This window comes from Aplysia californica, unplaced genomic scaffold (genome assembly GCF_000002075.1).
Source record: "Aplysia californica isolate F4 #8 unplaced genomic scaffold, AplCal3.0 scaffold00114, whole genome shotgun sequence".
Taxonomy (NCBI): domain Eukaryota; kingdom Metazoa; phylum Mollusca; class Gastropoda; order Aplysiida; family Aplysiidae; genus Aplysia; species Aplysia californica.
The window spans coordinates 838070-865341 of record NW_004797384.1 but is presented as its reverse complement, the minus strand read 5'-3'; the positions used below and the strand labels follow the sequence as shown (position 1 = coordinate 865341).

At 38.7% G+C, this 27272-nt stretch overlaps 1 protein-coding gene across 2 annotated transcripts; it reads left to right on the top strand.

The window, feature by feature from the left end:
• Positions 1–4180: 4180 nt before the first annotated feature.
• On the top strand, positions 4181–25586 carry LOC101863975 (mRNA export factor). 2 transcript variants are annotated; one of them, XM_005095814.3, is made up of 11 exons: positions 4181–4288; positions 11740–11893; positions 12388–12483; positions 12886–12978; positions 14893–14979; positions 15397–15483; positions 16944–17015; positions 18779–18886; positions 21039–21221; positions 22454–22648; positions 24772–25586. In XM_005095814.3, the coding sequence occupies exons 2-11, from the start codon at positions 11798–11800 to the stop codon at positions 24862–24864; spliced, it is 1110 nt and encodes a 369-aa protein (XP_005095871.1). In that variant the 5' UTR covers positions 4181–4288; positions 11740–11797; the 3' UTR covers positions 24865–25586. The 2 variants fall into 2 exon arrangements, with proteins under 2 accessions (XP_005095871.1, XP_005095872.1); XM_005095815.3 differs by lacking the exon at positions 4181–4288 and adding an exon at positions 4547–4777.
• The last annotated feature ends 1686 nt before the right edge of the window (positions 25587–27272 follow it).

The window sequence follows — 27272 nt, the reverse complement described above, 5'->3', positions numbered from 1 at the left end:
GTGTGTGTGTGTGTGTGTGTGTGTGTGTGTGTGTGTGTGTGTGTGTGTGTGTGTGTGTGTGTGTGTTTCCCGTTAAGTCGTTCTACTTTATTACTTGAGGATTAACTTTTTAACCACTTCACTTCCGGTCCGAGAATTGAGTAATGGAACAGGTCCAACTAGGAGTAAAATCGCAATTCCTGTATTTCATAAATATAGTTTATGAGCATTCGAATTCTTTGTAGTCTACTGTTTAAAATTTGATTTTAGATGTTTGCTGACGCTGTTGTCGCCTCTCAACCGACAGCCCATTAGCCACTGACACAATCGACCCCACAATGTGAGCTACAATGAGTTGATCTCGCAGAGACGACCTCTGTGTTAGGAAAACACTGGCCTGTTCTTCTCACTCTCAAACTGATTTTAAAAATTGCTTTCAGCCACTCTCTCATGATGGGTCAAGTCAAAAACATAATTAGAATCTACCTACCTTTAGTGATTAAAAACAAGAGATGGTAGAGATGGGATAGAGGGATGAGGAGTCGGGTTTCGGATGGGGATCTGGTCAGACGTATGAGGAGGAGGAGTGGGGACGAGGGTATGATAGGGAGAGGAGAGCGTGTAGTTGAGGCGGAAACGGAGGAGGCATTGGAGACGGAGGTAATGTTGGGGGATGGGGAGCAGAATGTGGGTGTGGGTGAGGGACCCCCCCCCCCAAGCACATACACTCACACATACAATTTAAATGGGAATCAAGTGGATTTCCCTTCTATCCATAGCCCAACCAGAGAGCCGAGACAGGTCTGGCCAGGCAGTGAAGGAGTTAACAGACTATTAACACATTATTATTTCGTTTCGAGGGCAAGGCGTAGGTCCCAGGTTGGCTTTCGGACTGAGAAAATCTCTCAGGAATACACATCTATTATTTTTCTCAGAATGGACAAGAAAGAGTGCTCCCCATTTTTTGGGGGGGGACCTCGACATTCAGCTAGCTTTACTTTCCTTCACTTTTATCCGCCGCTTGCACCCCTCTTGAGTGTAGGGGAAAGAAAGAGACGTGCTGGCACCAGCCGGGGAGTTTGGGCCAGGGAGATGACATGAGCTGTTTGTCTTTCCCTGACTCTATCTACCCAGGTCTTTCTCGGTCGCCCTTTTGCCTTGTTGCCATTGATTTTTTATTATTTTTATGTAGGCACGTTTTGCTGGATGGTGTGTAGGTAATCGCATAAATAAGATGTCCGAACCATTTGATTCTTCGGTGTCGGATGTGATGCAGATGTGATGCATGACATCATTTGTGCTCACCATTTCTCCGACTACTGAGTTTCTAAGTTTGTCTCGCCTGGTCTTGTTTACTGCTTTTCTAAGACATCGCATTTCACATGTTGTAATTATTTGCTCCAATGTCTTGTTCGTGGTCCATTTTTGGCATTGATAGGTGAGTGTTAGGATGAATATGATGTTGATCATTTTGAGTTTTGTTGTCATGGCGAAGTTAGGGTGTTTCAGTAGTGGAGCAAGCTGAAGACATTCAGCTCGGGAGACCAAATTTGTTACAATAATTTCACGACAGCGGCCAGTGTGCTGTATGGATTTAATTATCCTATCAACACTGTAAGTTCATATAAAAGGCGAAGGTTTGCATATCCAAAGTCTGTCTTCGATGGGACTGAGCCAAATGTGTAGAATGTTTTGAAGGCTTCATAAACAACTTAGGCTCGAAACGCCTCGTTAGGAATCGAACTAAGGGCAGCTGCACGCCATGACATCAATAGTACAGTTATTCATTTAGTTCTTCTTTTTCTCTGAATACAACATTGCTTACTTAGATTTAGATTTAAATCCAAATTACCAGAAAGGCTCGTTAAAGTGAAATTAGAGACACATTTCAAGCCGATGGCTGCGCAAAGTGGCCTATATAATACGTTTCAATTTTGAAAGCTGAAGAGGGCAATTCAGGCCGAAATGCCATTTGAGCAACAAAAGAATTACCCTTTCAACACTTAATTGTGCCCCCCCCCCCCCCCTTTCAGAGTTAAAAAGATGAGCCCATTTCAAAAGCACTAGACGCTCTCTCAATAAACAGAGCCTGTGCTCTTTTTTTAACAGACTGATCAGAACAATATTATTGTTACAGTACGTACAGGCTATTCTTTATTATCATCGAAACGTTGCAACATCAGTACATAGATTCTAAACGCATGTTGAATATTCCCAACCGCACTTTCTTGTTCAGAAACTTTCAACGGTTGCAGTAAAAGTGAGAGAATTATTATATCTTTTCGGATTTTTTCAATTCCATCCCAGAGTCCCCAAGACTAGATCTAGATCTAGTTTTCTTTTTCTTTTTAGATTTTTTTCCCTCGTATTTAAGAGCAGCTTAATTTTCACACCATTTAGAAAGGTTCGGTACAAAATTCCCATAACGAAACTGCTTACGGAATTTTGTGCTAAACCTTTCTGAATGGTGTGAAAATTATAAGCCACTTTCAACATGAACCCCCCCCCCTCCCCGAGAACTTGTTGTAGACTATTTAGACAAAAGAAACTGCCCCTGCAGCCAATCGAAATTAAAAGTGAAAACGTCGAGAGTGTCAGATTATAAGTACGTGTATTTGGGCGTTACAATAGACAACAAACTCAACTGGCGTGTCCACACTTCTCTCCCGCGTAAAAAGGGTTAACAAAAGAATATTTTTTCTAAGAAAGCTCGTGTATTTTAAAGTTGATAAAATATTGATGTCCATATTCTATCATTCAACCTTAGAAAGTATGATCAATTTTGGTTTAACAGCATGGGCCGGAAACACAAGACAACAAGAATAAAGAAAAATTTAATCGATTAATTCGGAAAGCATTCACAATTTCAACATCTAGGCTAGATGATTTACATCCCCCTATTTGGATGAACTGTACATTAACAGCTTGCACAAAAAATTATTTTTTTTTTAAATTCTATCTTTTTGGAAAATAAATATCCCCTGTTCCCTCAAATAAAAATGCCAGTCAGACGTAAAAGACCTAGGCTTCTGATCTATAGGCCTAACAAAGAAAGATACAGAAGGTCATATTTTTATCATTACCCATCAAAATTCTTATCCACCTGAATTATATCCATCTTAATTGTTGCAAGTATCCATTGACTTTGACCCATATCGAGTTATCCCCTTTTAACTATCTATGATATGATCTTAAAGCATGCATCAGAATAACATTGAGTTACATTCAGAATACTGAGTATAATCTATCTAGATCTGGCTTAACATTATTATTGTTTATATTAGAGTTCATTTATATTACGCATTTGACTGTTAAGCCTACGCGCGCGCGCGCGCGCGCGCGCGCGCGCGTGTGTGTGTGTGTGTGTGTGTGTGTGTGTGTGTGTGTGTGTGTGTGTGTGTGTGTGTGTGTGCATGTTTGTGTATATGTATGTGTGTGTGTGTGTGTGTATGTGTGTGTGTGTGTGTGTGTGTGTGTGCGTGTGTGCTTGTGTGTGTGTGTGTGAGTATGCGTGTGTGTACATGGTGAAAACCCAAACCAATGTGCCAGGATCTGGACAATAAAGATGTATCTCATCGTGTCTTATCTTGCAGCACCCTCTGCATTCATTGAGTTTGAAACCTCTATGTTGAAAGTTTTAAGAAGCCGTCTATCTTCAGCAAAATAATCCGCATGACTTTGGGTGAGCCCTTGATAACAGAATTAAAGGGTCAAGATCGAAGTAAGGTACTGAAATACATGTATACCCCCAAATGGTCTATCAAGGCACGCAGACGGAAAAGAAGCTCCGGGAAATAGGTCGAAAACATGCTAAATGAAAACTTTACCCTGAAGTTCACTCACACTAACCGGAAAATAGAAATTGTCTTACAACCTCAATGACCAGGCAATGTGCATTATTTTTTTTACTGGGTGATAGGCTTTATAATACGTTTCTTTGGTTGGTGGTTGCTGCAGTTTTTGTAATTATTATTATTACTTATTACCATGATTTTTTATGCACGTAGGCCTATAAGCACCCAGCGTTAAAGGGTTTACCTCCTTTTAAGTCAGTGTAGGCCTAAAGGTAAATCAGGGGGAGGTTTAAACAATGAAGTATGGTCAGAAACCCTTAAAAGTAGCCATTGGCCCATTATAATAAGGCTTTGTACCTCTGGACTAGAATATTATGTGACAAAATACGAAGAAGCATGTCTAAGACCGTTACAGCCGGAAGTTTTGGTTCAACATCATAGGCACTTACTTTCCTTCCTTCCAATTTCCAATGCCGGTTTCGAAGGTTTGACTTGTGCGGAGAATATCTTCAAAAGTAAGTTAGACTGTTTGCATCAATGTTCTTAATGTTTATAACTAATTGGGCGTAAAATAACTCTAGATCTATAACTAATCATAAGGTTTTGTTCCAGTCTGTTTCCTTTTGTCAAGTCTTTTTTTATCAAAATTTTGTCAGTAAATAATCACGTCTCTCGACTCTTCTCGTCTTTTCAGTTTCATTTTCCAGGAATTTTTTCCATCTCTAGACTCTAGATCTAGAATCTAGATATTAGATCTAGATTCTAGATCTAGAGATCTAGATTTAGATCTAGAATCTAATATCTAGATCTAGATCATAACACACAGTTGCTTCAATGTTAGGCTGGTACAGTTAGTACAGACAGGCTTAGATTCTGCCTTCTGGTGTGCTTTCACTTTCACCATGATGGTGATAGTATTGATGATAGACCAACCAGTGTAGCGTTCACCGTGAACAAACGTTCCAGCGCTCTCACTCTTGTGTTGAAAGCGGGCAATTTTATCTGTGAGCAGTGAGAGAGAAAGGAAGAGAGAGAGTAGGGGGGGGGGGGGGAGAGACAAAGAGAGACAGACTGACAGACTGAGAGAGAAGAGGAGTAGCGCGCGAACTTCCGGGCAAAACAAAATGGCAACCCGCGTAGTTTGGCTCGATTCGAAAAGTGAAATAGCCCAAGCATCTTTGTAGACGACCAAATTAATTTACTTTCATGTTTTAACATCATTTCTTGACTTATGTTTTTGTCAATTTGATCATCCACACTGACAGACACAGTATTCAGAAAGGAAGTGGTTATTCGCACCGGGTGTGCGCATAAGAATTAATATTATTCGCACCTGGTGTGCGAATAAGAAATAATTATATTTGCACAGGGTCGACCCGAACTGCGCGCTGCACGAGATCGTTGCGCGCTGCGAACGCTGCGCGAGATTGGCAAATGGCGTAAGAGTCCGTGAAACTAGGCGGTCTTGGCCTATATATAATAAGCTTACCTGCGTGGCATTTTCATTTTTCAAAACAGAGCCCTGAGGCTGAGGGAACATTGCCATTAGCGTTCTGTTGGCCCCAAGGCTATTGCATCGCAAATCTGAAATTACTCAACACCTAGTTCTAGTTTTCCTAGATCTATACAGCATGAAAGTGAGAGCAAAGTTCAAGAGCTTTTCAGAGTTCACAGAGGCTCTGAAAGAGTATGAAAGTACTAATAACACAACATTTGTGGTGACACGATTCACCAAAATTGGCCAAACAGACCCCTTGAGTGCTGTTTACATGTTACCAGTCGATCGGGTTCCAGTGCAAGCAGGGGAAGTGCCACCATTATTGTATTCTTTAAATTAATAAACAATTAAAAAAAAAAAAAAGATCAAAGGTGCAAATATAAAATGCACCCTGTACAGATTTTATCTAAATGTATGTACACAAGTGTACATTTTGGTTGACGGCAGCTTGAGGGGGGGGGGGTGTCCTGGGAAAGATGACAAGAGTGGTGGGGTCATTTGTGAACAGTCCTTAAAAGTAAAACTGCAATCATTTGGCCATAAATAATATGATGTATTACTATTACTACAGAGTTACTACATCATAAAGTTGATTTTGGACCTCATTTGTCACACCCAGATATCCCACCTTTAGTTTTAGGCAAAGGGTTTTAATTTTGGAAAGCACTGGGAATAGGCCAGAATTGTTCCCAGTGTCACTGGGATGAGGCCATGAAACAATTCCCAGTGACACTGAGAATAGACATGCCAGGCCCATTAGATGTCTAGATCTATAATTGTTACCACAATGATCGACAATGATCTACATGGGCATGATGATGATGGGTTACTAAATACTAGACTATACACATGTATTTTTCTTTATCTAATGTAGATCTAGATATTTAAGAGTAGATTCCGGTGTGAGTGGAAGAATTTTTTTGAAAAGAAGGAATGGTCATTCTATGCTTGCTTGTACATCATGTACATTAGATCTAGATCTAATACGGATTTTGGAGACCTTGGTACAGGACAGGTAAAAATCCTTCACGATTCACCGTTTCTTCTAGAATCTAGGCTATGGTCAAGTCTTGGCCCAAGAAGCGAAGAGAAGGAAAGTGTTAGAAACGAATCTAGATACCTCCACCATGTCTCCCCCTCTTTTCACTGGTCTGGTAAACTTCACCCGCGCCTCTATCATCTCTCATTAGTCTCATAGTACCTCTTAGGCCTAGCCTAGGCTGGCAATGTGGGTCCACTAAAGTAAAGTTCTTAGGCAGAGCAAACTATAAAATGTTCCTGGTCCACTTTTCTCTGTTTTAAATTTATTGATTGCATGTGGCAGCCCCCCCCCCCCCCCCACCGACTGTCGAATACTATATCTATAAGTATCCTAATAACTTAAGTGCTGAATGTGCGGTCCACCAAAAATTAGCGCACTGCGACTAATTCAGAAAACCAGGAACCTGCTGGTCCATCCTCCACTTCTGGTCTCCCTCCGCTGCCTCCCCCTGAAAAGAAAAGGAGCTAAAATAAGCCTACGACAGGTAATCAAGAAAATCAGAAATCTGCTGGTCAATCCTCCACTTCTGGTCTCCCTCCACTCCCTTCCCCTATAAAAAGAAACAGCGGATGGGATCAAGTAATACTAAAATAATGGTGAGAACCCTGCGTCTGTTCCTGCGGTAAACGTCCTCATCCGATGCCTAGATATTCCGGACTTTGATCTCTTCAATAATTCGGATACTAGGTCCGTTTACAACTTTGTCTTCTCCCCCCTTCTCTCTCTCTCTATCTCTCTCTCTCTCTCGTGGTATATAATATAATTTCATAATATTCGCACACCCTGTGCGAATAAAATTTCATAGTATTCACAAACCCTGTGCGAATAACTACAGCCGTTCAGAAACAGAAAGAGAGAGAAAATTTTGTGGATCCATGGAGTGTGCAACAATCCATCGATTGTTACCCATTCTATAGATCGGTGGATCGCGTAGCTTTTAGTGGATCCGTAGAATGCGCAATGGATCTTAGATTCTAGATCTAGATTTAGATCTTACCTGAGTGTCGAGTTTCGTTTTTCTGCTATGAAATAACTTATGTATGGTGATAACTCCAGATGAGCGTTCTTATGTTGTTGACATTGCACTAAGCGGAAGGTAAAGTCATATATACGTAAATAACCTAGATCTAGATATTATAAGGCAGGCGCTATTTGCAACGCCGCGTTCTGAAAATAGCTCCTGTGCTATTTGAAATGCCGCATTCTGAATAGCTCCCATGCTATTTGAAACGCCAGTACTAGAATATATCTACATCTAGTAGCCATCGTTTCTACATGATAATATTGCAGTTCTGCCTGAATTGTGGAAGCTTTCCCAGTTTCTTGATGAACCTCCTAGGATTTGACTCCTTTTTTATGACGTTGTCTTATTCCGATCAATATTGGGTAGATCTAGATTCTAGATCTAGATCTAAAATCTAGATTAGATCTAACAATTGTTTCTGACATTGTTTGCTCAAAAGTAGACTAGACTGTAGACATAATCTTGTTCATCTCTCATAATCATAATTTGAGTTTTGAGTTTGAGCAAGTAAGTCGAAAGATGCTTGATAACAAGACGGTGCAACTCAGTATTTATAAGCAGTATTTCCTGTCCACAGTGTCGTCATACAATAGATTCTAGATCTACCTAAAAATATTGTCTTTAAGTTAGGCCTAGAGAACGTATACAAGCTGTGTATGTTCGCTAGACAGTCTAATGTTCAGTGCTTACAAGTGCGGCATCGAATCCTGGTCCCGTAAGGTTTTTCTTTTCTTCTCCTGAGCCTAAAATAAAATAATAAAAAAAAAAAAATTAGACTCACAGACCAAGGAAAGCCACTAGAATCTATTGAACTTTATCCAGGCCTAAATTGGTAAAAGAAAAAGTATAGGCTACTAAGGCGTACTTTGTATCAGAGCTCCTGTTGGGGACAAAACCAGAATGTGCATGCTTCACCACTACATAAAAAAAAAACTACTACAAAGCAACAAGTTATTGATTCTTTGGGAAAAATTTGTTGGTCAGTCGAGAAGAGGACAAAAAAAACAAAAAAACCTTCCAGGACCGGGATTGAACCCATGCTCATAAAACAATGGTTTGGCTTCAAACACAATTGCGCTGTCACTTTGGCCATCAGAACTTCCAACAACGAAAGGTAGATTAAGCTTCATAGCCTTGGCTAACACACGTCGTTTTATTTACCACTGGTGCTAATCGCAATGCGGCATTTTATTTAACACTGGCGCTAATCGCAACGCGGCGTTGCAAATAAGCACTTCCATATTATAATCTAATTCCTCCTCCTTTAGTCAGGTGTCAGGCCTGGAGCAGGCACCAACGATTACAAGTCTCAAAGACCATCAAAAACAGATAGGATGCCACACTTGAGCTTCCTAGTCTAGTATTTAATGGTTTTTATAAGATGGGTCGACAAAAAGTGCTGTGCGATCCACCGACCTACAAAATGCGCAACAATCCACCCATGCATCCACAAAATAAGTTGCGCAATTCACTGATTGCGCAAATCAACAGAACACGCCTTTCTAACATATTTTGTTTTGTCTGCAATCAGGTCAGTCTATTTCCAATTCTAGCAGAGAGAGTAAAATCCGTCCTTTTCGTTTATTTCATCCAGAATCATAAGACATCAGCAGAAACAGAGGATCAATAGATTTCACGGAGAAATTTCAAAAGATCCCTCTCACTCAGCAGTTGATGAGAATGGAGAGCCATTATATTTTGTAGGGAGGATACATTGTTCAAAGTTGAAATTCATTGTTGTGCAATGTTTTCATGTTATATTATGAATACGTTCTGTGATACTACAACACAAAAAAAAAAATCACATCACCTTTTTTCCATTCCAAAGATGGCATTTGATCATATACTCATGTGAATTTCTGGCCAGGATATTTTAAGTTAGTGTGTTGCCTTTGATTGTACACCTTTTGACCAAAACAGAATTTAAAAAAATATTGGTAGTGATCTTGAGGAGGGTGGTTGGTACCTTATAATTATGGTATTGAAGAAAGTAGAAAGTATGTATTTATTTACCATTCATCTAAAAACTAACCACCTGCTATTCTTTTTTTTTTCCTCGCGGTACTATTGAAATACTTTAGATTGGGTCCTGTGGAATTTGTACCGAATTTTATTTTATGTACTTAATTCTTTTTATCTGAGCTACGAGTATAAATTATACTTGTAATGAGGACTAGACCAGACTACAAGTTAATTTGGAACGCTATACGGTTACGTCAAACGGGTAACTCTGCTTGTAAAATTCGAAATACGCAAATACATCGATGCTATCTCTGTCTGAAGTCTGAATATTTCAGTTTTCCAATGAATGGCGGTTTATTTGTTTTTTTATGGGAGTACAAGCTTGAAATATGTCTCAAAAAGGCACGCTCATGACTGATGAAGTACTTCAAGAGTGAAGTAGACTGTTCTGATGAAAGACTATGAATCAAGTTCTGTAAATTCCGTTGTTGATAATAATGAAAAGGGATTTAGTTTAGTTTAGTAAGAATTTTATAGCCTTTGCAACTGCATAAGGTCATGAGCACACGAAACACAATGTAAAGGCAATGGTCCTTTACAAAACAGAGGATTTTGTTTGGGTCAACGATGGAGAACAGGTCTTTCAAATTTTAATGTAAGAAATACAGCACTTTGAAATATGTACACTATCCTGTACACCCTGAATTGCGACTCATATTGTGCTGCGGCCCTATGGTGGGTACAGAGTGGGGAGGGGGGTGGGGGTACAGTGGTGATAAAAAGAGTTCAATGGACAAAATGAATAATTAAAAACCCACCATATATTGTATATATGTATATTTTGGAAGGAATTTTATTTTTCTTTCGCATTTGTTGCTGCTAGTCTAACTCAAATGTTTCTGGTTACTTTTAGGTAAAACATGTCTGTAAAGTCACTAAAGTACCCTTTACTTTGTAAAGTCAGATCTGCTGAGCTGATTTCATTATAAGATGACCACCTGGAGAAAAGTATACTCTCCTTTAGCTTCCTGTTGTTAACTTTATGACTATGGATAAGACAACAAGCTTTCTCTTCGACACAATCATAGCAACACTACATTCCACTACACTATACTACACTGCTCTACACTACACTACACTACACTACACTACACTACACTACACTACACTACACTACACTACACTACACTACACTACACTTCATTACACTACACTACACTACACTACACTACACTACACTACACTACACTACACTACACTACACTACACTACACTACACTACACTTCATTACACTACACTACGCTACACTACACTACACTACACTACACTACACTACACTACACTACACTACACTACACTACACTACACTACACTGCACTACACTACACTACACTACACTTCATTACACTACACTACACTGCACTGCACTACACTACACTACTCCTCCTTACTGCTGTCTTTCTGCCACACCCCTGATCTTCTGGTAGGAAAGATCTACACCTAGCCTTCTCGGACAAAGGCGAAAAATCGCGGAGGGCCCGTGTGCAAGTTGCGCACGTTAAAGATCCCTTGGTGGTCTAAAATCGATAAGAGTAGGCTTCGGCCGCCACCCGGGCTAAATTCAAAATTTCCTACCAACTGAAAATATTAGGAGTGTCCCGCGCGCTCATATGACCTATGCAGTTGCGAGCGCCGTAAAACACTTTACAAAACAAACAAACAAACACTACACTACACTACACTACACTACACTACGCTACACTACACTACACTACACTACACTACACTACACTACACTACACTACACTACACTTCACTACACTACACTACACTACAATCCACTACACTACACTACACTACACTACACTACACTACACTACACTACACTACACTACACTGCACTACACTACACTACAATCCACTACACTACACAACACTACACTACACTACACTACACTACACTACACTACACTACACTACACTACACTACATTACACTACTCTACACTACACTACACTACACTACACTACTCTACATTACATTACACTACTCTACACTACACTACACTACACACACAAAAAGAAATGATGGAGAAAAGTTGGTTCAGCCTCTCATGTGTCAACCAGTGTATCACCAGAACTTTCTGCAAACTTCATGAAAACTACGTTATGCAGCATACTTTTATGCAAGTATATATAGAGAGATAATTTGAGGTGGGGAAGTTTTCTAGAGGTAGGAAGAAGAGTTTCCTCTCAAGAGTTTGTACAGAAAGGGATAAGCAGGTACACATCTTAATTCATTTTTACAAATTTAATAAAAAATGTTTGTCTTGAAATAAAATAAGTCAATGAAAAGTACTCTGATGGCTTGCCTGGCTGCCAACATACGCCTGTGTATACTATTTCTTTTCTTAAAATTTTTTTTTTTTTATCGTTTCAGAAGTAACCTTGCTCTTGACTTCATTTGAGATTGCTTCAGTTTCCTTTACTCCAAGACAATGAGTTTGTTTGGAGGAGGAAACACTTTTGGCCAGTCCTCAGTGTTTGGGGCATCTACAACCACCACAAATTCCAATCCGATGAAAGATTTTGAGGTAAATTGCGCTATTAATTATAATGTGATAGTTGAAGGGAGAGATACAGTGATGTGTTTTATCTTACAGGTGAAATTAATAATAGTCAAGACTTCAGCTGTGTCAACCGTGTCGGATTCGAGTCCCATTTACGTTTTTTTGACTTTTCTCTGATGGCTTCCCATTAGCCTTGATAATAAAGAAAACACTGGTGAGACAGACCTTTATTTGTTGACTCTCTTTTTTTAACATGGCATTGTATAGAGCGAGCGTACATTACATGTGTCCAAATAAGTTTTATTTTCAGAATTATACATTAAGAATGGAGCGCTGTTGACTCTTGGTCCTCAGTTGCCAGCTTCTTCTGTAATATCACATTATGTACTGATAAATTGTCGTATGTGAATTAACATACCTCTTCATTCTTTAGGAGGTTGGTAATGAAATATGAAGGATGATTAGGATTGCGGAAATGTGTGATGTGACGATAACATTTGTTGTCTGTCAATCTCCAGGTGAGCTCCCCTCCTGATGACAGTGTGAGCTGCTTAAAGTTCAGCCCGGGGACTCTTCCTTCGACCTTCCTGGTTGCTGGCAGCTGGGACAATAATGTATGTGTTGTTAACAGATTCATGCTACTGTTGTTAAATGCGTTGTCTGGGGTTTTTTTTCCTTCCTTTTCTGTCTTTCCTGTAGGCCTACATGTCAATAACCAGATTATGCGTTATAAGTGAGCTGCCATATTTATCTACTTTCTCTCACTATCTGTTTTTTGCTTCTGGTAAACTTTCGTTTTTTGTAGTTTTATAATTGTCAATTTTCATATATATGAATTTGCCTTAATTTTTGTTTGTTTTGTTTGGTTGTTTTTTTTTAGAGTAAAAAAAAGGAAAGAAACGAAAAGATGTATAATATCTTTTGCATGTGTTAAATAAGAGTGTCTGACTAATACTAGTATAAAAAGTGCGTGTGGACAATGTGTGTTTTGCAAAGTATTTTTATCTTTTTGATAGGTGCGATGCTGGGAAGTGCAGCAAAACGGTCAGACAATACCAAAGGCACAGCAAACGCACACAGGACCTGTACTGGACGTAGACTGGAGTGATGTAAGTACTCATCGGTGACTGTACGTCAAGACTTGCCCACAAGGGAGCTGTACAGCTTTGTTTTAAACAGTTTCATGGGGTTTTGTTTTATGTAGAGATGATTTATGCTTCATTGGGGTTAGCATGAAATAAAGAAGTTTGTTTTTTGTAGAAGAATTTTCTTAGGGTTTTTCTTATTTTGTTTCTTAAAATGTGATATACAAGATTGATTCCTGCCCATGGTTGATTTAACACCTACGGGACTGTGGACAAGTATACTTGCGAAGCCCAACTGCTTCCCCAGGACTGCGGACGAGAATACTCGCGGAGAAAGGACCTAAATCTGAACAAAGGCCTGTCAATGTTTCCCCTAACATATTTACGTTTTCGTAATCCCAGTGATTATTTCCGTTTCGATATTTTGCTTAACGCTTCCTATTTCTGGCAATCAAATATGGAAAGCAATAAAACTAGTTAAGAAAAGGTATTTCACCGAATCTGAGGTGCTTATATGGATCCAGAGTGTAGACTCGGACAATGGGGTTGATTACTTGGATCGAAAGTCTTCAGATCAAAAAGAAAGGGATAAAGATAGATCTGGAACCAGTTCTAATTGATTAGAGAGTAAGTTACTCAACAAGTAGATCTAGGTTTAGTGCTTTATACCTTTTAAAAACTGATTTTCAACAAAAGCTTACTATTACATAATCGATTACACCTAAATGACTGTAACCAAAATATTGTTTCAACAAAAATGTGTTTTAGCATGGTGAAACATGTTATTTTTAATAGTTTGGTGAAGTTTAATGTCTATAACTTTACTTGGGGGTGATTTATTTATATTAGAGTAACTCATATCTCGCATTAGTCAAAAAGCGGGCTGCAGCTCCGGTCTTTGGGAACTGAAAGTCAAATGTGAGGTCGGTACCGTAGATGTTAATTCTCTTTGAATAGTTTGGAGAGATGTGAAAGCAGCATATGGCTGTCTAAATTGTGAGGCAGATAATACTCTGTTAATAAAAATATCTGCTTATGTAAAAATCAGTTGTACTGTGGTTTAAACGATCTACTCTCTGCCATTGAGGAGACACAGAAGAAGAAAAACAATTTTCAATATTCTCAGTGATATGGGCCAAGGTGTGAACTGTATTTCGTTCCTGTCTTCTTGGATGACTGCATTTGTGTCACGACGCGATGGAATCAGGCGCTCGTTGATTTTTGGGCATGTGGAATTATATTGGTATAATTTTAAAGCTTGTTCCTTTATCTTGCTTTCGATGAAAAAACTACCCATCTATCTTGAGTTGAAGTCGAGATATTTGCATTGAAGAAGATTGTGGTCACATGGTTTCTGAGATGAAATTAGTGAGAAAATGACCGTGAAAGATTGGTGATTTCCTAAGCTTGAGAGTACTTGGAAACTGACAATTTACCATTTTTGTGCATTTAATCAACATTTTTCAGTAAAATCCACCCAGAAATGTATTTTCAAAAGAACATAGAATTTGGTTAGCCAAAAAACAAAAATTCGACAAAAAGTGCTTACCTGTCGGAAAATGTTGATTTCTTCGATTATATTATATTGACGAGCACCTGCTTTCACCACGCTGCCTCACATTTGGTCACTTTTAAGGACAAGCGGGCTCACCCAGATTTCAGGGATTTCCAGAAATCTTGACCTACACCAAGAGTGTGCATTGCCCTACCTATAGGAGAAGTTTGGTTTCATTGGTGTGTATATTTGTTTGGTTTTAGGGAATACTCTCCTTGTCTTTTAAATAAACTGTACAAGGGGCAAAAACTTTACCTTCGATTTTCTCAAAATGGAATTTTTCGGGATAGCCTTGTGCTTAAAAGCGACCATTTTGTAAATTCAGGCTTTTTTAAAAATGGAGTCCTGCAGCGGCTGACACCAAAAACTATTTTTTCCCACAGGATGGCACAAAGGTGTTCACAGCTTCCTGTGATAAGACAGCTAAAATGTGGGACCTCAACAGTAACCAGGCAATGCAGGTTGCCCAGGTTGGTTGTTTGCTGTATATCATTAAATCAGGATAGATATAGCTTTTTCGTGACACACACACTGGGCATTACCATAATTGAAAAAAAAAGTTTTCTTTGAAGATTATAGTCAAATCTCCTTTTATAAGTTAAAACTCTCAGATTTATATAAAAATCGCCTTCTCTAAGGTTTGATACAAATTGATTGTAATGCATTTTAGCAGATCTACTGCTTTGAATCATAATGTTTTAGCATTTACTTTAAGATGATCAGTTTTCTTCAGTGCAGGGTTAGGTTTTAAGTAAAGCCAGATCGTGACTACATCTCACCTGTTAAATCCAGGTTTTACTTTGCTGTATCTAGTTTGATTTTTTCAAATTTGTGTCATGTTTAGTCTTGTATGAATTCAAATTCATTTTCTTCTTTGGTATTGCTAGCATGATGCCCCCGTGAAGACAGTGCACTGGATCAAAGCCCCGTCTTACAGCTGTATCATGACTGGCAGCTGGGACAAGACACTCAAGGTATTTGACTTTTGTTGGTTGTTGTTTTGTTTGTTTGTTTGCTGTTTTAAAAACTTAATCAATTTTTATATATTTTTATGTTTGTTTGTTTGTTTGGAGGGGGGGGGGGTCCTTGATTTTGAAACAAAAATGTTGAGATAGAATAAACTGATTTAATTTTATCAATGGGAACTTTAGAGTCTCGAAAATCGGCTTGATTCAGTTGACCCGAAAGTGATCACCTTTACCCTGTTGTGCATCAAATGCATGCCTGAGATGTATGCGTCAAGTTGACAACACAAAGGAACTTAGGCGCAGAGGTCCTGCAGGTTCTTGTGGGGGGGGGGATTGGCTCAAAAGGATAATTAAAATGCTTTTCATTTTAGAATGAGTAATCCAGACCTGCCACTCATCCCGATTTAATCGGGATATCCCGATTTTTTGCCCCAAATCTCAAGCATCCCGATTTCGATTGCCAGTATCCTGATTTTTTTGTGGTTGCGTCTGTTGCGTCCGATTCTTAGAAAAAAATATAAAAAGTTCTGCAATTTCTTTTGCTTGGAAACACCGATTGGACTTTTTATCTGTAGGAACTTGGAACGCTATTTTCTAAAGCATCTATGCCGAATCTAGATCTAGTAGATGACTAACTAAAATCGACCTAGTTTCAAACGCTCACTCGAATCACATGACATGACCTCGTACGTGTGGTGAGTAGCGGGGTCAACAAAGTTCATTCACACCGGTCGCGTTGGTCGAGGTTTTTTTCGGGACTTAACCAGTGTGGACGGCCGGGGGGAGGGGGTGGGGGTATTGTTTTGACACGTGGGCTTAAAGTGCGTGCCGTGATACAGGAGAAAGGAATAAGAAAAAAAATGAACAACCTTGGCGCGATCTTTTTTTCGATGTGATGGAAGTCAAACGTTGTTAAAACGCGGGCGTTTTGCGTGGATGATTAGAGTTACGTGTCAGCTATTTTCAAGACTACGAGTGTTTCAGCATCACTGCGACCTTCGCTCCCCCAGTCTATCCAACTTCGACTCGAGTACATATATGCTATCTTTCAGTTTTCCCTCTATTTAGAGGCCCTAACGTGAACTTATTCCTGCAAAAGTTTTGCCCTGCATACTTGCCTTTTAAAAGGGAACCAGGACCTTCCCCAGTGCCCTTTATGGCTGATTTGCCGTTGATCCCGATTTTTTTCACCAGATCCTGATTTTTAAACTCAAAAATCCTGATTTTTAGATTTCATAGAGTGGCAGGTCTGGTAATCTTCGATCTGATTATTTGTAAACCTTGCTTAATCAAATTGAGCAAGATTCTTTTCTTACACATGTTTTAAAAGGAAATTGTGAAATAGTTCGTCATAAGTTTATGTGATTGAAAGTAAAGAAATTCTGTCAATTTTGTCTCTCTTGTAAAAGGATTATTATCCTCTTGTGGAGTCGTTTTTAATTGTTCTATCTTACTTTGCTCCTCAGTTCTGGGACACTCGTTCCTCCACTCCCATTCTGAGCATTCAGTTACCAGAGAGAGTGTACTGTGCTGATGTGGTTTGTACAAATTTCCTTTCGTACCTCAATGAGTTTCCTACAGTGTGTCAGCTCTAAATAATTTTATTACTTTGTTCACGGGAGGGGGGGATATAATAACCCTTTATCATCCTGAACAACAGAATTTGTGTTTTTTCTGTTTACCCATGCTACCAAAATAACACAAAGCATGTCAATTTACCTCCTCTAATTGAATAATTATGAATACCCATTTCCATCTAGTCCTCCACATCCATGTTTATAATATTGGTCAAGTTAAAGATAGAAATGATGATACTTAATAATAATAATGATGATAATGAAGATCATTTCTATAGCGCCCGCTCCCGTGTAAAAACAGCTCTAGGCGCTTTACATAAATGCATGTACGAACAATATTCAAGCACGCGACACACGCACACACACACACACGCACACACACACACACACACTAACACACACGCACGCACACTAACACACACACATACACAACACAAACACACGCACACACACTCATGAACACATTACACACACACATGTGCACACACATGCACGACAAACACACACACACACACACACACACACACACACACAATCTATTTACTTATCACACACGCATGCTTACACATCATTACAAAATGAGCACATACTCATAAATGATAAAATAATATACACAATGCAATTCGCAAAATACATAAATGGATACATAGTCTTTTACATAACATTATACTGAACATGAATCTACTGACATAAAAATGATGTCATTAAATGTGTCTTTAAAGATTTTTTAAATTTAGACACAGATGTTGTATGTCTCAAGGGTTGGGGAAGAGAGTTCCAAACTGATGGAGTAAGGTGGGCAAACAATCTTTTAGCTTTTTCCTCTCTTTGTGAAAATTTGCTACTTGAAGGCATATTTTTGTATCACTGACAATTTTAGATCTAGAATCCAAGACATTTTCTAAATCAAAGTTGTTACTAAAAAGCCTCACAATACATTTACTTTTTTTCTTCATTTAATCTCACTATCTGCTTCCCTGCTGTTGCCAAATGTTGATTTAGAAAAGTATGTCATAGAGAAAACTCAATTTTTAGTAACCCTTAAAAAATGTCCTTGCACAAATTCAGTTTCCTCTGTCTATGAATAGGGTCCCTCACGTTTTGGTGTAGGGTTTCCACCTAGACTTTTAGATATAAATGGCTTGCAGACCAATGAATTGCTGAGATCACAATGGTTCCGACAACGCCACATACAAATACTATAGATCTACTGGTGGACTCGTTGCAAAGGCTCATATTTAAATTTTTATGTACTTTCATGCAAAACAAACATGGGAAATGGATTTGTTAAATAATCCATCATCGTCAGAATTTATGAAAAACTTTTTTCTGATATTTTATCAACAGACCAGTAATTCTTTCAGGTGTTTTTCCCGTGGATTGCTGTAAGACAAATATTTGTTTGAAGGGAAATGTGCTTGACTTGAGGAAATGTCTAAACTGCTAATTCTGTTTTCATACTATGCTTTTATTCAAAACCATCTGTGTAAAGTGTTTGAAACCAACAACACAAAAATTCAGCTTACTTTTAATTTTAGTGACCTATAGTGTAAATAGGGGACTATAACAGTAGTTTCCTTACATTAAAATAAAGTTGCCTGTGCATGAAAGTGGTGTATTTGCAACACTTTGAAACTATTTTGCTGTAACAGTTTAAAAAACTGGTCCATTCTTCTTATTGCTTTTCATGTTGTTGAGATCATTTGCCTTTTCTTATCCCACAGAAATACCCAATGGCAGTTGTTGGCATTGCAGGCAGGGCCCTCATCATATACCAGCTTGATGTACAGCCACAGGAATTTAAGAGGATGGAGTCTCCACTTAAATATCAGGTAACTGCAGTGCTCTTGATACCTTGAACTTGTCAACACCCTGTATGTTCTGACACTCATATAATTAAAATGTCGGTCTCTGTGTACTTATTGAAGAGATTCTACTGTCCCAAAAGGCAGTGAAGACAATAACACTCAGAATCTGATTGCATGTTCTTACGAATACTTTTTAGTGTTTGTCACAGGCTAGTTGATTTGTTAAATGAAAAAGAAATTTTAAAACAATATTTATATATTTGGGAAACGCTGGTGTATGCATGATATGATTAGAGTCATACACATTATAATACATAATTTCGGACAGTGCCTCATCTCAGCTACGTCTCATTTGTGAAGCACCCTATTCTTTTGTAGCAAGGTTGGAGATGATCACCCATATTTTATCTGTTTCACAAATAAACATTACATGCATTTCTATATGAGTCTGTGTTTATTGTTCACTTGACCACCTGGTTCTCCAGTTGTGTTCCTGATAAGTCAATTTATGTAGAAGGTAGACTGTTATTGTTCTAATAAGTAAGGACAACTTTTTTTTTTGCTTACCCTAAAAAGCTTAGCTGAACAGAGCTAAGCATTTTTCGTAAATGATGAAGTACAATTTTGATACTTTGCAGAATTAAAAAAATTTTTCCGGCATTTATTAAACTTTCAGACGTAGAATTGCGAAAAAATTTTAACTGAAGCGTTATTAAAGTGATCTCCCGGAAGCCGGATATTAGAGCGCTCTATTTTTGGGGAAACAAAATTGATCTAGATCTAGAAAGCAAACATGTTTGTTTTTGAGGTGACGGAGTCGGACGATCGGCCGATCCCAGCCATAGTGGGCACCCCGTATTAATAAGATTTACGGAGCTCACAACTGCATACATGTAATGTAGGTCATATGAGCGCCAAGGGGCGAATGTCAACAGAGAGGTATAAACGGAAAATCAGGCTTCCTCTGCTCACCTCTCTAGCCTCAACAGTGCAAAGTCTGCTTCGACTATCAAGGCACCCCGGAAATAACAGTTCACAAGAGAGTGACAAGCATACAAAAGAAGTAGAGGAAAAAATGACGATAGTAAGGATGAGGAAAGAAAAAGCAGCAGTTCCCCCATGTTATTCCGGCACAGTGTGAGCATGACATTGATAAATCAGCCCATTTACAATTCTACTGTGCATAAGAAAAAAAAGTCCCCCCTTTTGGAATGGCCTGAATACACTTCAGTCTGTAGCATTGCCTTCTATCTAGATTCTATTGTGCATGCGCTAGTAGTAGTAGTAGTAGCGGCTACTGTAAAGGAGTACAAGCGAGACGAGATTTGTCTTTCAGCAAAAATGGATACATTTTTTAAAGGAAAGAATACATTGAAAACAAATGCAGCTGAACTTCAGCTTCAGTTTACCCAAAGCACACATTTGTCTGGTGAAAAACTTCTGTTAGTGCGTGTGTAACGTGGTACTTAACCACACCCGTAAATTGACGATGGTGGATGGGCATTTATGTGTTTATGCCATCTTCACCCAGGGCTTTTCCTTCTGGGGCATTTTTAATTTAATTAAATTCTTTTTGCGAGCTCTACCTCTGACTTAAGAATGTTGGGACCATTGTTTTTGCTTGGTTGTGGTAGGGGTGGTATTTTATCTTCAAATAATTCTCCTACATATTCTGCCCATCTTCCTGGGACTTATTTTTTCTCAAACAACATTTTGTCTTTTTTGTCTTCAATGCCTCCTGACGATTTTGAGTCACACTTTTGCTAGTATTTTATATTGTGGGCTTGTGTTTCTAAACGATAATACAGATTGTATGCTGCTAATTGCTGGGTTTTTTAAATTTTATTTACTGTGTCTGTAGTGCTACTTCTCAGTTTATGATTAATCGGTATTTAATTGGTACTTAAATAAAGCAGTATGGAAAAAGAAGTACAAATATTTTCGCAATCCTTGCTGAAATTTTTACAGAATTTGGTCATTTTGGGGGTAAAATTCTGTTCAGAATTTTGAAAATTTTCACTCAAAAAACTACGATGTCAGATTATAATGACACTGTTTTACAGCTACCTTTCTAGACAGCCACTTTTCTCTTCAACAATGGATAGCTGTGTAAGACAATTTCAACCTGTTACATGCTCATTTGGTAGTTATTTTGTTTCTGTGCACTGTTTTACAGCACCGCTGTGTCAACATCTTCAACGACAAAAAGACCAACGTCCCCACTGGCTTTGCCCTGGGTAGCATTGAGGGCAGAGTGGCAATACAGTATGTGAACCCCACCAATCCTAAGGACAATTTCACTTTCAAATGTCACAGATCAAATGTTGCACCCAATGGAGGAGTTCAGGACATCTACGCTGTGAGTGAACATTGGTGTTGGAATGTGTTTTTAAATCTGTTTCAGGGATGTTGAGCAGTGGGAACGATATGTGTCATGACGCTGTGGAATCAGGTGCTCGTCAATTTTTGGGCTTAAAGAGTTATTGGTTTTATCTGAAAGCTTATTTATTTGCTTTGCTTTCAATGAAAAAAATACCCTTATATCTTGAATATAAGTAAAGATATTTTCGATGGAAGGAGATGAGGTCTCCTGATTTCAATGGTAAAGTTAGTGAGAAAATGGCCTCCAAAGTTTGGTAACTCCAATAGCTATTGAGTCATTGAAAACTGAATGACATAAATTGTGCCTTTAATCAGCATTTTTTCGTAAAAGTCACACAGAATTTTGTTTTTATATGGACGTAAAAGGGATGGAGCAAAAAATCAAAAAAATCGTTCGAAATTGCCAAACTGGCTGTAAAATGCCTGTTTCTCCAGTTTTGTTAATTTGACAAGCGCCTGATTACACCACGATGCTTCACATATAAATAAAGGTTGTTGTCAAGTTTGATGAATGTATGGAAAATTGACGAGAGAAAAGCATGGCATTTTGCCATATATATATATGGGTTGATACATAATGTTCTTTGTCGGCTTTGAGCTTGGTAGAGGAGGAGTCTCTTCTTTTGGTTGTTTTTGTACTAGTGTATGTTTTCACATCCAAGTCTTGTCTGCAATATCATTGAAAACTAAACCTGTGTTTCGAGAATTGCTGAAGAAAAAATAAAGCTGACGTGGTAGAAATTGTATTTTCTGTCATAGCTTGTCTTCGAGAGTTGTGACTATTGCTTTTGCAGCTCAATGTCTTGTTTGAAATCACTTACTGTTCTCAAGGCAAACAGTTGACTTGTTGCTGGTTACAGTTTTGGAAGAATAGCCTTCCATATCGAAATGTTTATACTCTTAATATTTCCACATGAAAAAAAAAACCACTTTTATTTAGTGAATGATGTCTTCATTAGAGAAAAGCAGTCTGACAGGCAACCCAAGCTGCCAAGTCTCTTTCCAACTGAGATTTGGTTAGAGAGTTTATGAGGCTGTCTACTACTACTTATAGGAGGAGAACACTATGTCAAAGGTCTCACCTATTTATGACTCGTATTGTGTTTAAAGGGAATTGAGCTCAAATTCAAGTCCAAAACTCTTCTTTGAATTCACATCGTCTAATTCAATAATATTTGTTCGCCTTTTCTTTCTTTGTTTTCCTATCAGGTAAATGACATTTCCTTCCACCCTGTCCATGGCACTTTGGCAACTGTGGGTTCAGACGGACGGTTCAGCTTCTGGGACAAGGATGCCAGAACAAAACTGAAGACCTCCGAACAGTTTGACCTTCCCATCACCACTTGCTGTTTCAATGCCCAGGGAAACATCTTTGGCTACGCATCAAGCTATGACTGGTCAAAGGTACATAGAGTGTGTTTTTTATCCTTTTTGTCATAGATTATGGTCGAAGTTAATTTCTGCCCCCTTATTCGTAAAGAAAGTTAAAAGTGAAGACCCACATGAGCATAGTTGGTCAAATGAGTTCTGATTGGAGGGCTGAAGTTTACTTTTACTTGGATTGGTTGGTGTGGGTGTATGACAGATGATGTGGACAGGGTCTTCTTTTATTTTGTTTCTTTATATCTAGCGTCCCTAACATACCCATCGTATGCAGGAAAGCCAAGTTTGATTCCCGAGTAGGGGGGAATTTAAATTGAGTATTTCAGTTTCTCTTTTTGAAATTTAGCACTCTCAGCCCGAGTTGGCCTTGACAGGCAGAGTGGAAGCCTGCCTCTTAAATGATCTAAGTTATAAATAAATGCCAACAATTTTTGTTACTTGACGAGGACTTTAATGATCAAGCACAATGAAGACATACGTCAGACGATGGGTGACTGGGACAGAAACAGAACAGAAATAAAGCAGATGAATATGATTGACAAATAAGGGAAAGAATAATAATGAACTCAAAGAACAGATCATAGCTGCCACTTTCCCGCTAAATAGCGGAAACTCCGCTACATCTAGCGTTTCCCTCAACTTTCCTCCTTCCTCCGCTGGACCGCTCTTGGTCGCAAATTTCATACTTTTTTTTTTTCCCACGCGGAAAACACCGAACCGGGAGAGAGACGAAAACGCGGTTCGCGCATGTCCGCCGTAGCTTTCTACTTCCGTTCTTCTAGGCCCAGCGCTAGTTTCACATTGTTTATTGTTGTGGAGCAACACAGTGTCGATCGGGCATCGGGACGTTAGCGCGCCGAGTTGTCATTGAAATTGGCGGAAATTCGAGAGAAATTGATTCAGAATGCAAAAATAAAAGGAGCTGGAATGGGAAAGAAGCAGCCGGTGTGCGACTTGAAAAGTTCATTAGAAAATTGAACTTGATCTAGATCTAGCCGTTTTTTGCTAAAGAAATCGCGGCCCGCGGCACTCCTGTGCCTGTACAATTGCGGTCCCGTTTGTTTACATGACGGCTATTGTGGCTGCTGCGGAAGTGACTCTAGATCTAGAAAATCTATCTCTAGATATAATCTAGATCTACACATATTTAGATATATCTAGATCTAGATTAGATAGCCTAGGCTATAATTTTAATTCAGTTTATCTCTAAATAAGAAACACACTACAGGGGCACTAAGTGCAAACGGGACCGCAATTGTACAGGAGTGCTTGCTTCCTTGATCCGATACTGCTCTACGTCTATGTACACATTTAAAGTGAAAGAAATCTTTTTATGAGACACCAGCTGGCAAAAAACACTAGATTTTTAGTCACCAAGTCCAAACTGTGTCAAATTGACTCGAATGCTTGTTAGTCAACTTACTGCCTTTATGTTTTTGGGGTTTTTTGGGGGGTTTTTTCAAATACATTTTAATTCAGTTGCCTATGGTTAACAATATGACAGCTTTCCCTTCCAAAACCGTAGGCTAGATTTTCCAGTATAATAATATATTGCCTCTGGATCTCACTGGTTTCGGAGAGCGCGCGTACGCCTTCGCGTGAATTTCCTCCTTTTTATAAATTTCTGAGTGGCAGCTATGACAGATACGAATGATGGCACATACATGTAGTCTTGTCGCTTCTGAATGATATTCCTCTAAGTTGTGTGGATGGGGTGTAAAACCACCTACATTTAAAAAGACGAATTTTTATACATCATTTTCTGATGCTGACTGTATGCAGGTGAAGAAGGTCTGTTCTTTGGCAATTAGAAGCTTGTGTTGTCTATATAAAGTAGGCTAATGTGCCTCGGCTATATACTCTGTAGAGGTGCTTTAGAATCAAATTCTCTTATGATAAAATTACTGAGACCGTATCATTATGTTTGTTTTAAGCATTTCTAAGAAAGTTTCAAAGAATGGAATCAGAACAGAGACCGATGATATATATCTTTTTAAAATGTGATTATATTTATACACAGAGCTGTACCATAAGTCGTCTATTAAGTGTTTAGTTGCTTTGTCAATAAAATTGTCTTGTTTGCTTGTGTAAGCCTACTTTATTAATTTTTGTCTATAACATCTGTTCAATGTACTTCTTTGCAGGGCCATGAAGGCTATGAACCTCAAAAGATGAAGCCTCACATTTTCATGCGATCGTGTTTTGATGAGCTAAAGCCAAGCACCAAGAGGAACTGATGTCCCCCTTTGTTTTATTTGTTTTGTTGTACATCATGTCTTGTTTTGTCCTTTGTGCATTTTTTTGTCCCTGTTGGGATGGAAGGAGGGGGTTTGTATGGGAGAATAGAAAAACAATTTTTCACAAGTGTAAAGTGTTGTTTTAAACATATTTCCAACTTTGATTTTAGTTGTTCCATAATTGCGACGTCTGTGAACCTCTGTTGTAAAGGTCTGAAAAGGTTGCTTTTTGTCCTAAAGTTTAATGGAGATTTGTTGTGGGGGGTTTTTGGTACCATCTGTGACAGTTTATGTAATGTCTTTTTTCAGATTTGATTTAGTCAATGATTTAGTTAATGTAATTTATTCAACTACGTCTAAGTTGAACCTTGAAGGATAAGTTGTGCAGGCTGAAGATGAAGAGTCTGGTGTTCGGAAAAACTGAATAGCATATTTAACAATTTTGTTTGACAATTTGCATGTTCAGCCCTGATACCATCAACGTGTCTAAGAAAGGATTTAACTTATTCTGCCAAGGCATATTGATTTTGTGCTGTTTTTGTTTGGGAATCAATGCAAACAAAGCATGAGACCATTGCAAAGGGATTTTAGGGGGGGGGGGGGGGGGTTAGAATTGGATATGAACTAGTTAACTGTACAATCGTTTATATTTTTCTCTCCCTTTTTATGTAAAGCTTTTGTTGCTGTTGAATAAAGCTTACGCCATAGGTTTGTACCCTGCTGTTTGTTTGTTCTTGTTTTTTTCCTTTGTGTGTGGTTGGCTGGTGCTCTGGTATGGTTTGCTTCTTCTTTTCCTATCAATTATCTATCGTCCTGATGTATCCTTTCTTTTTTTGCTTTTGGTACCCTTTTGTAACATCTCTAATCTTCGGCATTAGTATGATCTAATTGTGTTGCAAATGCTGTAAAACACTTACGAAAACAAAAATTGAGAAAGTCTAATACAGTAGAATCCTGTTATAATGAGAGGTATGGGACTGGTGCGAAATGTCCGTTTTAGCAGGATTCTCGCTATAATGGATCCAGTAGAAAATTCAAGGGAAATGGTAAAGTAGGCCTAATCTATGAATTTAGTGTTCTGTTTATTCCTTTTTGTACTTCCCCTAAAGATGATTTTGTTCAACATGATCTCTAAGTCTTACTTGATCAAAAATCGAATCAGGTTTCTTTCTCTAGCACTAGCAATGTTGACAGCTCGGTGTTGGCAATCAGAAAGAAGGGGCTCTGGCTTCAGGCTAACTCGCCCGCTGTGTTGCCCCCCACTCCACCGCATCTTGTGGTTCGTTGTTCTGCTTGCGCACGTCACACATTCACTCCATCTATCACAGCATTGTGACCTCTCCATCCCACACTAGAGAAGTGAGACGGACAGTAGGCCTAGATAATCTAGACTGGGCTGACCTATCAGTATCACGCGATGCATTTTGCGTGTCTGTGCGTGCCACACCCTCCCCACTCATTCGCTCAATTCTTTGTTGGTTCGCGTGGACTCTCCCATTCTTTGTTTCCCTGGATCACAAACAACTTTCTCAACTGGCGATGTATAATAGGTCTGTGCGCTGTGCACAGCAGCAGCAATATTCCGTTATAACCGACTGGCGTGTTTGTCTGATTGCGCAATAGCTGTATTTTATTTACAAAGATATAGGAGGGAAAAAACGGGGTTTTAGAATAGTGTCTTTATAACAGACTTCTCGTTGTTTCAGGACTCGTTATAAGTGGACTCCACTGTACTATTACTTTTAACAATGACTATGTCAAAGTTTGTTGATCCACTCTGGTTGTGCACAACATTGGTGAATGGAGGGTGCACCTTTTTCTGTCTTTCTCTCTCTCATTCTTTGCCTCAAACACATATTATCTATAAATGCCATACCATAACATAGAAAACAAGTTTACATTTGCATAAACAAGATTATTTGTTCATTATTTTTTTTGTTTATCTTATTTAACTTTGCAAAAATATTCATTTAGATCTAGCAGTTTGAATGAAGCAGGCATAAATGAATTCCTGTGTCTATCTGTTCTTATACCACAGTTTTAGATGCCAGTCACCTGTTACTGTTATGTTTTGACATTTGCCTTTGGAATTTAGAGGATGAAGATTGTTGATTATTGAAGCCCGTAACACCGGATGAGTTGCATTACTTCAGAATTACTAATCAAGAAATAAACGACATAATCTCGAAATTCTTTTCGTTGTAGAAATAGGAGCATTTTGGTTAATCGGTACTTCTAAGTTTTCTCCAAAGACGAAGAAGAAATACATGGATTCTGTTCTCTTTTGAATTACCGCTCTTTTTCCGGATTTTTCGTCTTTGATCTTTAAGTCCCGAGTGCTGTCGTTATCTTGACCAATCAGGAGGGACACGCTGCAATAGATATGTCATATCGCAGTTGACCATGGT

Excerpts from the sequence above, each read along its gene's own strand:
- LOC101863975 (XM_005095814.3), top strand. The coding sequence starts at position 11,798 with ATGAGTTTGTTTGGAGGAGGAAACACTTTTGGCCAGTCCTCAGTGTTT. Across the intron at positions 15,484-16,943 it reads GCTGGGACAAGACACTCAAG|TTCTGGGACACTCGTTCCTC; the intron begins GTATTTGACTTT and ends TTTGCTCCTCAG. Across the intron at positions 17,016-18,778 it reads GAGTGTACTGTGCTGATGTG|AAATACCCAATGGCAGTTGT; the intron begins GTTTGTACAAAT and ends CTTATCCCACAG.